This window comes from Anabas testudineus, chromosome 4 (genome assembly GCF_900324465.2).
Source record: "Anabas testudineus chromosome 4, fAnaTes1.2, whole genome shotgun sequence".
Classification (NCBI taxonomy): Eukaryota; Metazoa; Chordata; class Actinopteri; order Anabantiformes; family Anabantidae; genus Anabas; species Anabas testudineus.
The window spans coordinates 74310-87879 of NC_046613.1; the positions used below are offsets into that span (position 1 = coordinate 74310).

At 41.3% G+C, this 13570-nt stretch overlaps 1 protein-coding gene across 2 annotated transcripts in view; it reads left to right on the top strand.

The window, feature by feature from the left end:
- Nucleotides 1-13570, top strand: part of slc5a9 (solute carrier family 5 member 9) — a 54128-nt gene that overhangs the window by 11402 nt on the left and 29156 nt on the right. The window contains exons 2-3 of one of the 2 annotated variants that reach the window (XM_026345105.1): nt 781-905; nt 1345-1416. In XM_026345105.1, coding sequence (XP_026200890.1) covers nt 781-905; nt 1345-1416 — 197 coding nt within the window. Of the gene's footprint in view, nt 1-780; nt 906-1344; nt 1417-3312; nt 3489-13570 lie in introns of those variants that run through there. The other variant, XM_026345107.1, reaches the window with a different exon arrangement.

Here is a 13570-nt window from a genome sequence, read left to right on the forward strand (position 1 = left end):
TGGCTTGCACCCTCCAGGTTGGGGGGGAGATCCTCCCTCAAGTGGAGGAGTTTAAGTATCTTGGGGTCTTGTTCACGAGTGAGGGAAATAGGGAGCGTGAGATTGACAGACGGATTGGTACATCGGCAGCAGTAATGCGGTCGGTGTACCGGTCCGTCGTGGTGAAAAAGGAGCTGAGCCGAAAGGCAAAGCTCTCGATTTACCGGTCAGTCTACGTTCCTACCCTCACCTATGGTCATGAGTTTTGGGTCATGACCGAAAGGACAAGGTCGCGGATACAAGCGGCCGAAATGAGTTTCCTCCGCAGAGTGGCTGGGCGCACCCTTAGAGATAGGGTGAGGAGCACCCGGGAGGAGCTCGGAGTAGAGCCGCTGCTCCTCTGCATCAAGAGGGGCCAGTTGAGGTGGCTTGGGCATCTGTTTCGGATGCCCCCGGGACGCCTCGTAGGGGAGGTTTTCCGGTCCTGTCCCACCGGGAGGAGGCCCCGGGGAAGACCCAGGACACGTTGGAGGGACTATGTCTCTCGGCTGGCCTGGGAACGCCTCGGTGTCCCCCCGGAAGAGCTGGAGGAGGTGTCTAGGGAGAGGGAAGTCTGGGCATCTCTGCTTAAGCTGCTCCCCCCGCGACCCGGCCCCGGATAAGCGGATGAGAATGGATGGATGGATGGGTTATTTGGTCTAAAGGTTGCTGTGATTTGTTTTGTTTTTGTATTTTTGGGGTCAGTGAAAGAGATGCTATCATATTATGCTATTATATTGAAATTCTTCTTCTGTACTAAAGATACAGACAGCAGCTCCTCTTGGTTCACCACTGAAGCTCCACGGAGTACAGGGATAAGTCTGGAGACTGCTGACATTACTGTGGTTGTCATCTACTTTATCTTTGTCATGGTGGTTGGAATCTGGGTAAGAAGTTGTTAACTCATTTTGCGCATACACACTAAACTCAAAGAACATTATTTTTTACACACTAATTTGTAATGTATTGAACAATACACAACATAGAGTCAACTTGGGCTTAAAAGTGCCATGTTCATCAAATATAATAAAGTTTTAAATAAATACGTCGTCTCTTAATCTAGGGTACCTGACAAGTGCTTGTCTCTTTTGGTTCTTGTCCTTTCCTTATTCAAAATACATGTTTGCTGTTGTCACTCTGACTATGATTTCCATTGATGCGAAAAGTGCCCAAGCATAAATACTGAGATGACTATCTCCAGCTTATCATTTCTGGTTCAACATCAGTCCAAGTCACTAGAATAAGACTTAGTTGATCTATTCAAGTGTGGATTTTAGTGTTGTTTTAAGTTTACTGCTGGTCTAATCAAATCTCAATCTTTTTCAGTCATCAGTTCGAGCCAATCGCAGCACTGTAGGGGGGTATTTTTTGGCAGGCCGTTCAATGACCTGGTGGCCTGTGAGTACCGTTCTGTTACAGAACAGTTCTGCTTGTGTCCTTGACAGTGAGCAAAATGTGTGTAACAATATACTGTACTGCTCTATTGTCATTTTTCTGTTTTGCCTGCTTAGTTTTACATTACACGGTAGCTATTTTGATGCAGTCAGTTGTCAATATTGACAGTAGGAAATGTGCAGAAACAAACCCAGTTGTTTCTGCAATTTTAGTGGCTAAAGTCATGAACTTGTCTTTCCTACCAGTCTAAACCAACTCATGTTACTCTTAACATCCTGCTAAGTTTATGCACACTATTTTTTCACCATTCATTAATGGTGCAAAAATAGTTTGTTTTTATTATGACATTGGCTAGACTTGGCAAAATTGCAGGACAACATCTACTATGGGTGTGACTACATTTTTGAAATGAGCAAAATAGTGTACAAAATAGTAGTGCAAAAACAAAAATTAAATAATGTGTCCAAAATGCGTATTATTCACCATGTGTTAACTTATTTAAAATAATTAAAACAAAAAATTTAATTGTCTTTCTAATAATACAGTTTTGGAACTATATGCAATTGATTTTAATCACAGGCCTGATTTTTCAGTCTGACAAACACACTTTTGGGCCTGTCGTAGAAATGTTTCCTTTTCCTCTAAATGTTGTGAAATCTTAGACTTCAAGGAAGGACTCAGTGTGATGAACCATCTCAATTTAATACAAACATGCCGGCATGGAGAAAACACCAAAATCATGTAAATGTCCTCTGCTCTACCTATCTCTAACCCTCATACTTATTCATTGCGATAAATCTTCACTACAGGTATGTGTGTGTGTGTATGTGTGTACATACACACTATACCTTCAGTGTGACGTGCGACTCACTGAATTAAACCAAAACCAAATGTTACCTTTACCAATAGTAACAGGAATGATCTTACTTAAAGTTAGCTCACTGCTCTTACTGGTCTTGACTGGTTTATGAGTTTGTTCAAGTGTCAGTAGAAGTTGGTGGAAACCGTATTGGGGGAGTGAAGTAGGGGTAAGGCAGGGTCACAAAATGGCTGCCAGTAATGAGAGAGAAGATGGCAATGGTGAGTGTTAAAAGTGCAGCTTATATCAGAGGGAGACGGAAGCCGGTGTTACCAATCAGACAGATTGGTGAGCTAGGGTGGAAGTGAATTTCAAAATAAAAACCCGAAGTAAAGCTGGAATCATAAAATAATGGCATTCCAGGGCAAAGTGGATGATGGGAAGGGGAATCAGGCAGAGATGGGTCATTCAGGGTTCAGGTCCGGTACTGTGAGCAGGGAGAGGACCATGGAGAGAACAGATCAGGGGATATGAAACTCACAGCACCAGAGGGTCAGGCAAAAGCAGGCTGCAAGGCAAGGCAGTTCAAAGGTAATGCGAGAAAGTGTTGCTCTCAGATTGGTTTGTGACTATGTGACTGCACCTAGTTTACTCTCTGGATTTATAAGAAGGACCATTTGTCACAAACATTTGTCAATCAGTAATCAGGAGGTCATGTGGCAAGAAGGTGAACAACCAGGAAACTGACCAAATACGGGAATGAGAGAAAAAGGAGGAGGAAACGTGACAACTTTGTAACGGGTAAAAGGCTTCAATCAATTTTCTGTTACACGTTTATAGAATGAAATAATGAGAAAGAAGCAGAGGAGGAAGGCCCAGCCCTGCTGGACTTTGTAAGTAAGTAGTTCTTGTAGTAGTGTTTGTATTTGTTGTTCTGCTTATGTGTTTTCTGCAAATGTGTTTATAGAATTTGTTAGTTAGCAGTTAGTTTTGGTTAAGCAGGTCTGACAGATAGTTGGCAAACTATGAAACATTTACTTGGGAACAATTGTATGCATTAGTTTACAGCCAGCTGCTTTTTTTTTTTTTTTATCGCAGTGGGTATTCTCTCATTTAACTTATAGCTGTAATTTCTACACATTGGTAGAAAGAAATCTGTTACATTTACTCACTGAAAAATGTACTTGTGCTTTAATTATGCCCCCTCGTCTGCTGCTGAGCCTTGGCATTTATTGGACAGGACGCACTGCGAGAAGCCCCCTCACTATAGACACAGGTATGATGTGTGTCTCCTCTGAGCTGAATTAGGTTCGCCCTATTTGCATTGGTTCTGGCCACAGAGAGTATTCTAAATTCAATTCAATTCAATTTATGTTTATATTGCCTAAGCTTAACCGTAAGTTTAACATTTGCCGTTGCATGATTAGCCACAAGGTGGCGTGGCCTACTGTAGTAGTTCAGTATATTAAGCATTTCACATGGTATGATATAAGTGTAAGAGACGTCACACATGTGTAAATTACAGTTTTTGATTTCTAAAGATGAAAACATAAGCCCCCCCACCCCCCACCCCACCCACCCATACTGTCCCCTAGTGGCAAGTGTTTCCATGAAACTCATAGAATAAAATAGAATTTAATTGAATTACCTTTACTTTCATTGTAAATCATGTATACAACAAAAATTTGCTGAGCTCTTAATCCAAATAGTACAGCATAAAATATAAATAGTCTCATAGACTAATCACTGTCATTTCATTTTCACTGTCCGCACATGCATATTGCAAATGTATTGTAGAAGTACATGTCTGTATGATACGATAGTTATGTAGTGTTTAGGAGTCTAACGACCCAGGTGTAAAATGTTTGGCTTTTTATGCTCCTATTCTCTTGCCAGGGTGTGAGTCATCTATTAGGATTTTACTTGTTCTGCTCAGACACCATCACTTTTAAATGGCTTCTAGTGAGGTTAGGGAGCAGCCAATGATTCTTTGTGCCGTACTTATTACCCCAGAGCTTTCTTGTCCTGTCATGCAGTATTCAAGGACACTTACTATCATTCCATGATAGTAAGTGTCCTAGATAGTAAGTGTAAATTCACATATTTATTTTTAACATATTTTAGATGGTCCATTGATCAACAAAAGAAACCAAACTCAGACAAAACTGACTAGACAAACTTAACTTCAACTGCATAAACTGACTAACAAAAACCAACTGACCTCCAAAAATGAACACACAAGGGAACACATATAATGGCTGATCAGACCAATGGACACACAGGGGGTAACAACAAACAAATGCTACTAACAAACAGCACAACATCACTGTCAGTCTTTTTAATTGTATATCATTAAACAATTAATAAAAAATAACTCCATCCAAAGGTGGTAGACTATGGTACAGTCCAATGAGCCTCTTCCTGTATAAAATAGGTCTGTTTTCAGGGCTGCATCCTTTGCCCCAGCCTGAGAAGACGACCAGCAGCAGCAGAAGCAACTAACTTTGGCCAACCTCAGCACTGGTAACTGAAAAAATATATATTAACACAGGCAAGAATTGTTAAACAAACATAAGTATGACATTACAGACGATAACTGTGATAATAAGTGGGCACTACTTATAGAAATTAAATGCACTGGCAACCAAACTAAATAAAGTATACTAAATGAACTATGGCTGTTTTCTTTTCTTTGCCTTCTAAATGTATAAACTAAATACGGTGGTTGAAGTATATATAAATCCACTCCATCTGCGCCATCTTCGGTGTACATAGAGCACTACTCTAGAATATTATGTAACTTAGTTTGTTGCGTTATTTGCCTGTATTAAGGAGCTATGCCACTGAATTTCTGAAGTCCACAATTACAGTTATACAGTAGTAATGGTTGCAAAATGGGTAGTACCATTGAATTTGGGGGTGGTCCAAAAAGGGCATGTTCCAAATTTGAAGATGTTTTGGTAAAGTATAAGGAATAATCAAAAGAGTCAAAAGTGTGTTTTTGCAGAAAGTGAAAAACTGGGGACGATTTAGTCAGATGGAAGTTATACAATTACACAAAGTTTCAGAAGCATCCAAAGAACATTAGGAAAAACTTTTACTTCTATCACTTCAACTGCAAAATCTGTGCTGTTATGTTGCTTTCTGCTATCACATAATTATGTAAATGAATAATACATCAACTAACCTAAACTCTATTCACAACAATGGATAAAATCCAAATTCCAAAAATAGATTGCTCTCTTAAGGTATTTTGCAAGAAAACCTAGCATGTCCACATTCCTGGTTTATGAACGGTGACATGTAACCACATTTGCCCCATTACTAAATACTGTCTGTGAAGGAATACAACAATACTTTTGTGCAACCCTGGTCATTCTTTGAAAACTTTATCTGATGGAGTCTCCACCTTTTCCTCACTATCAATGGATAGAGAAAGCAAGTAGTTGTTTAATTCAGAGGCTATGATTTATTCAAGTTGCAGAGCTGCTGGCATGGCTGAGTTTTGAAGAAGCTTCCTAAGTACCTCCTTGCTTTTTTTTTGTCTGATGGAAGTAGATCGACGTCAGGATTCTCTCTGCTTGAGCTACTCACAGATTAAGATGTATCCGTTGACATACAGAAAAGGAAGCAAATATTAAAAAGCCAGAGTGTTTATCTAAAGAAATGACAGGATACAAATATACTAATTTCCATATCAGACATGTTTGAAAGTTTATCTTCATCAGTGCAGCTGTTTTAGAATCTTGGATCCAAAAATGTTCGCTCTTGGGTAGTTTCATGCTTCCTCATGTTTGTAGGTAGGAATTTCTGGTTTTTATAGTCTTTATCAGGACAGTATCCTAATTTTCCAATTCTCTTGTTTGTCTTGGAAAGGTCTGTAGGGCCGGTAACTGCACTCTGGAGATGTACAGCTCCAGCTCTTTTACCTTTTATTCCTCCCTAGGCATGAAAAAAAAGTTTTTTGGTATAAACCTGTTGTATATGGATTTTTTTTTAAAACATGCGTTTTTAACAAAAACAAAATTGGTTTAGGTCCAATTTAACATAGAAATTTTTTGTGTTCATATTGGAACTGCATGCTCCTTCTCATCACATCTTACATATGGGGTGCCTCAAGGATCCATTGTTGGGCCACTTTGTTCTGGCTCTACTTCCTCTTGGAATAATTGTCAGAAAACACGGCATCTCATTCCACTTTTATGGAGATGACAGCCACTAAGAAAGAATAACTTTTATTTAATGAAACTGAAAATTGTACAGAGAGTTATACTTTTTACATTTCTTGCATTCTTTCACATTTGTTTCTTGCATTCTTTCACATTTGTTTCTCTCAACTGTAAGACTTGTGAGACAAGTGATTTTGAAGCATATCATTTTCCCTTGTGAGAGAATGCAACAGACTCTTATCTTACGGAGTCAGATAAGGTGTCTGACATCTGTCCATTTTGATGCGCAGATTCAATTCAATTCAATTCAGTTTTATTTGTATAGCGCCAATTTACAACAGAAGTTATCTCAAGGTACTTTACAGTGTAAGGTTTAAGACCTTACAAAAAATATTTATACAAAAAATTATAGAGAACCCAACAATCCCATTTGAGCAAGCTTTAGGCAAAAGTGGAGAGTAAAAAACTCCCTTTAGAGGAAGAAACCTCCAGCAGAACCAGGCTCATAGTGGGCAGCCATCTGCCTCGACCGGTTGGGGTGAGTGGAAAGAGAAGAGAGAAAAGAACAGCAGGCAATAAGACAACAACAAGCAGCAAGAACATTGGGCAGGTCAACTGGATTCTGGAGATATACAGCTCCACGCCAAGGATACCTGCAGAAAAGTACAGAGAGAGGGAGACAGTGAGGAGGAAACACAACTACAGGAGAGAGAAGACACAAAGTTAATGACATGCAATCGTGGCATTTGCATTGATACAGGAGAAGGAGAGAGGAGAGGAGCTCAGTTTATCAGTAGAGGTCCCCCAGCAGACTAAGCTATATCAGCATTACTAAGAGATGGTTCAGAGTCACCTGATCCATCTCTAACTATAAGCTTTATAAAAAAGGAAAGTTTTAAGTCTAGTCTTAAATGTGGATAGGGTGTCTGCCTCCCGAACCTGAACTGGGAGCTGGTTCCACAGGAGAGGGGCTTGGTAGCTAAAGGCTCTGCCTCACATTCTACATTTGGAAACTCTAGGAACCACAAGTAAACCTGCAGTCTGAGAACATAGAGTTCTGCTTGGAAGAGCCTGATTATTAAGGGATTTATAAGTGAGGAGAAGAATTTTAAATTAAATTCTGGATTTTACAGGGAGCCAATGGAGAGAAGCTAACGTAGGAGAAATAGGATCTCTCTTGCTAAATCCAGTCAGAACTCTGGCTGCAGCATTTTGGATTAACTGGAGGCTTTTTAATGAGTTATTGGGACATCCTATTAATAAGGAATTACAATAGTCCAGTCTGGAAGTAACACATGCATGGACTAGTTTTTCAGCATCACTTTGGGACAGGATGCTCCTAATTTTAGCAATGTTTCCCAGGTGAAAAAAGGCAGTTCTAGAGATTTCTTAAATGTATGAAGTGAAGGAGATATCCTGATCAAAGATAACTTAGAGATTTCTTACAGTATTACTTGAGGCCAATACTAAGTCGTCAAGGGTGAGAACGTGATTAGACATAATGTCTCTGAGATTTTTAGGCCCAAACAGTATAACCTCTGTCTTGTCTGGATTTAGGAGAAGGAAATTGGAGGACATCCAGGCCTTTATGTCTTTTAAGCATGCTTGAAGGGACATATATAAAGTGAGAGGAATCGGTCCAAGCACAGATCCCTATGGGATTCTATAGCTAACTTTGCTGTGCATGGAAGATTCATCATTAACATGTACAAACTGAAATCTATCTGATAGATACGATTTAAACCACTCTAGTGCTGTTCCTTTGATCCCAATGACATGTTCCAGTCTGTGTAATAAAATGTTGTGATCTATAGTGTCGAATGCAGCACTCGCATTACGAGTATAGAGAGTAGACCATTGTCTGATGCTAATAGAAGATCATTAGTGACCTTTACCAGTGCTGTTTCTGTGATGCTAAATCCTGAATGGAAATCTTCATACAAGTTATTCCTACGCAGTTGGTCGTACAATTGCTCAGACACTACCTTTTATTTTTGAGATGAAGGGCAGATTGGGTATTGGTCTATAATTCGCCAAGACCCCTGAGTCCAGAGTAGGGTTTTTGAGTATGGGCTTGACTACAGCAACCTTAAAAGCCTGTGGCACATAGCCTATTTGTAAAGATAGATTGATCTAATATGGACGTGCTGATCAAAGGTAAGACATCCTTGAGGAGTCTAGTCGGGGTGGGATCTAAGACACATGTTGATGGTTTAGAGGAATTAATTACTAAATGTGTTGCCTTTAGGGCAATCTTTAATTTGTGCATATTTATTCCTAAATTCGTAGTTAAGTTTGTTTAATGCAAAGTGTTCAGCCAAAATGTTTATAATTATGTTTATAGGAATATTAAAATGTTTTCTGTTAGGACAAATCGCTAATTTGAGAAGTTTATATAATCTCGCGATATGTGTGACGTGACTTCCGGTTTTGCGGAGGATCACGTTGGTAATTTCCTGTTTACGACGGGATACGGGAGAAACTAGGCACATGCGACCGTCATGTGAATCTATTGCCATCTGCTAAGAAATACCATAGACGCAATGCCGTAAGTTTGTATTTTTGATGGTTCATACTACAAACGTTATATTTGCATATGTATCGTGTTAAAACGATTAAGCATACGATGTTGTATTTGATTGATATTGAGATTGTATAAGTTTCGGTGCTAGCATTCAAAGACTGAATGTTTTCCTTTGTATTGTGTTTTACAGTTTTTACCAAAAACACAAATGACCATATAAGCTCATGCACTTTAAAGTGAAGAGAAGAAAATAAACGGCACTTTGACGAAGTGAATCCTCTTCATTTGAAGTCTGGTTAGCTCCGTGTTTAGTTTAGAGTTTCAACACCCTGGACGAGAACACTAGAGTAAAAAGGCATAAACTTCACGTATTTCTACAAGCAACAAAATGGCTAGCAGACGAAGCTCCAAGTCATCAGCATCGAGTAGCAAGACGTGTTCGTCAACAGCAAGTGCAGCTGCCATCGCTAGAGCTAAAGCAGAAGCTGCCAAAGTACGAGCATCATATGCTAGCAAAGAAGCTAAGCTAAAGATGGAAAAGGCTGCCAGAGAAGCAGAAAGTCTTACAAGAGACGCACAGAATCAGCTGGAAAGGGTAAGGATCGACGCAGAGCTAGAAGTGCTGAATCTACAGAGAGAGGCTGATGCAGCTATAGCAGAAGCAGATGCATTAGAGAGTGCTGGAGGACTGCTGGTTTTAGATAAAACTGGAGAATCCGTCTCAGAAAGAGTCAAGGAGGAACGCATAAAGGAATATGTGGATTCACAAAACGACCTTCAACGACAATCACCTCCTCCAAACCTGCCTGCAAGCATCCCACCTAACACAGATGTAAAACTGCACTCACCTGCAAAAGAGGAATTCCAGTTAAATCCTACACAGGAATTAAGGAACCACAAGGGCAACAGCTACGATGAGAAGATGTCAAGCCCCATCATGAATGCTGATGCATTGGCATACATACCACAGTATATTCCATCATCTGCCAGACAGCCGGATCCAGAACCTGTGGCACTCTATCTAGCACGGAGAGACTTGGTTAACTCAGGGCTGTACCAGTATGATGATAAGCCTGAAAATTATCGTGCCTGGTACTCTTCATTCTCCGGTGCTGTCAACGGTCTCCAGCTCACATCAGCCCAGGAACTGGACCTCATGACTAAGTGGCTAGGAAAAGACTCTAGTGAACTGGTAAAACGCATTCGCTCAGTCCATGTTAATAACCCCAGATTAGCCTTAATTAAAGCATGGGAGAGGCTACAAGAGTCTTATGCAGCTCCAGAAATCCTAGAAAACTCACTGTTTCAGCGATTAGAGAGGTTTCCCAAGATTACTGCTAAAGACAACATAAAGTTAAGAGAATTAGGAGATTTGCTGCAGGAAATCGAAGGTGCTAAAGAAGATGGCTACCTCGCAGGCCTGACATACTTGGACACTCCACGGGGAATCGCACCAATTGTGGAAAAACTTCCATTCGGTCTTCAAGAGAGGTGGGTGTCTATTGGTTCCTTTTACAAAGAAGAGAACTTTGGTCGCTTTCCACCCTTTGAGCACTTTTGCAAGTTTGTGTGCCAAGAAGCAAAAAAGAGAAATGACCCCAGTTTCATGTATCAGTCCAGCCCCACAACTCATTCTAAACCAGCTAAGTACACTTCAAACCATTTAATCCCAAACAAACCAGTCTCTGTGCACAAAACAAATGTTTCCATCACCAACACTGATCCTAACAAGAACTGTCCACTACATAACAAACCTCATCCACTTAAGAAATGCAGAATGTTTCGAAACAAACCCTACAGTGAGAGGAAGGCAATCCTCAAAGAGAAAGGAATATGTTTCAAATGCTGTTCATCCACTTCCCATTTAGCCAAAGCCTGCACATCAGCTGTGAAGTGTTCTGAATGCAGTAGTAGCTATCACGATGCAGCAATGCACCCTGACTCATCATACCAAACAGTCAAGGCTCCCTCAACGGCTCAAGAAGACGGCGGGGAGGGAGAAGAGCAAACGGATGCCATCAACACAAGCTGCACAGAAGTCTGCGGCCCAGGTCAGTGGAACCGCTCATGCTCAAAGATATGTCTCACTAAGATTTATCCAAAAGGCGCTCAGGACAAAGCCATCAAAGCTTATGTAATATTGGATGATCAAAGTAATCGCTCATTAGCTAGGTCAGAGTTCTTTGAACTGTTTAACATAGAGAGCAGTCCATGCTTCTACTACCTCAAAACTTGTTCTGGAGTCACAGAAACATCAGGCAGAAAGGCTGAGGGATTCCAGATAGAGTCACTCGATGGCAAAGTCGTCATCTGTCTCCCTCCAATCTTGGAATGTAACGACATCCTGAACAACCGTTCAGAGATTCCAACTCCAAGTGCAATCATGCACCAACCCCATTTAAGACACATTGCTAAACACATCCCAGACTTAGATCCAGATGCAAAAATACTACTGCTACTGGGAAGAGATGTCATTAGAGCACATAAAGTCAGAGAGCAGATTAATGGACCACACAACGCACCTTTTGCCCAACGTCTGGACCTTGGCTGGGTGGTTGTAGGAGATGTGTGTCTTGGGAACATGCACAAACCCACGGTAAAGACATTCAAAACCAATGTGCTAGAGAACGGCCGATCTTCAATATTTCAGCCTTGCACAAGCTTCATACACGCCAGAGAAGCACGGCATGATTATGACCAGCAGTGCAGTGTAAATGAGAAAATACTAGGACAGTCAGTGTTCATCCAAACAGAACATGACAACAAGCCTGCTCCATCAGTGGAAGACAAGGCATTCCTAAAACTAATGGATGCAAAGGTCTACAGAAACGAAGATAACAGTTGGGTTGCGCCATTGCCTTTCAGAGAACCCAGACAGCGTTTGCCAAATAACAAAGAGCAAGCAATCAGCCGATTCACTTCCCTGAAACGAACAATGAAAAGGAAACCAGAAATGCAGCAACAGTATGTGGAGTTCATGGGAAGGATATTCGCCAATGGACATGCTGAGGTGGCACCTCAACTGAAAGAAAATGAGGAATGCTGGTATCTCCCAACATTTGGAGTTTATCATCCACAGAAACCCAACCAGATCAGAGTGGTTTTTGATTCCAGTGCCCAGTGGTCTGGCACCTCACTCAACGATGTGCTTCTTAAAGGTCCTGATCTAAATAACAGTCTCCTAGGTGTTCTGTTGCGGTTCAGGAAAGAGAAGGTTGCAGTCCTTGCTGACATCCAACAGATGTTTCACTGTTTCCTAGTACATGAAGACCACAGAAACTTCTTGCGATTTCTTTGGCACAAGGATAATGACATCAACAAGGAGGTTGTGGAGTACAGAATGAGAGTCCACGTCTTTGGCAACAGTCCGTCGCCTGCAGTTGCTGTCTATGGGCTGCGAAGAGCCATAAGGGAAGGTGCACAAAGGTATGGTGACGACACCGTCAAGTTTGTGGAAAGACACTTTTATGTTGATGATGGCCTAATATCAGTGCCAACTGAAGCTGAAGCAATTGATCTTCTGAAACGAACACAGGCTTCACTCGCAGAGTCTAACCTGCGCTTGCACAAGCTCGTTTCAAACTGTCAGGCAGTCACAGAGGCCTTCTCACCAGAAGACTGTGCAGTGGTGAAGAACTTGGATTTGAGTGGAAAAGACACACCCACACAGCGAAGTTTAGGTCTTCTGTGGGAAATCAGAACGGACACATTCACCTTCTCAGTGCCACCAAATAACAAGCTATTCACTCGTCGAGGTGTTCTGTCTACTGTGAGTAGCATTTTTGATCCTCTGGGCCTGATTGCTCCTGTCACAATCCAGGGAAGAGCAATTCTAAGAGAACTTGCCTCCGAGCAGTCTGACTGGGACACACCACTGCCTGCAGACAGGCTAAACCAATGGGAAGCTTGGAGAAATTCACTTCAAGATCTGAAACAGCTTCACGTGCCACGTATGTATACTGCAGCTTCACCTAGTAAAACAACATACAAAGAACTGTGTGTGTTCTCAGATGCTTCAGTCAAAGCTATAGGTGCAATAGCATACTTAAGAACAGTCCAAGAACACGGCCATGTCGAGGTGGGATTCATCATGGGTAAGGCGAAGCTGGCACCACAATCTGTCCCAACAGTCCCAAGACTTTAGCTGTGTGCAGCTGTCTTAGCAGTTGAGATGGCTGATCTCATACAAGACGAGCTGGACCTGAAACTGGATGCTGTTAAGTTTTACACAGACAGTAAAGTGGTTCTTGGTTACATCTGTAATGAATCAAAACGATTCTATTTGTACGTCCACAATAGAGTCCAGCGAATTCGGATGTCATCAAGGCCAGAACAATGGAACTACGTCCATACAGAGAAGAACCCTGCTGACCATGCTTCAAGATCTGTGCCTGCATCTCATCTTGCTCAGACCTCATGGTTTACAGGACCTGACTTCCTCTGTAAGTCACCTGTGAAAGAAACACAACCCAGTCCATCATTTGAGTTAATCGAACCAGAAACAGATGTGGAAATTCGACCAGAAGTACAAACCTGTGCTACTTTTCTGGACAGCAAAGTGCTAACATCTGAACGCTTCCAGCAATTCTCTACCTTCACCTCATTGGTAAGAAGCATAACATCACTTATCCACATTGCCAAATCATACAATCACTCAGTTCAAAA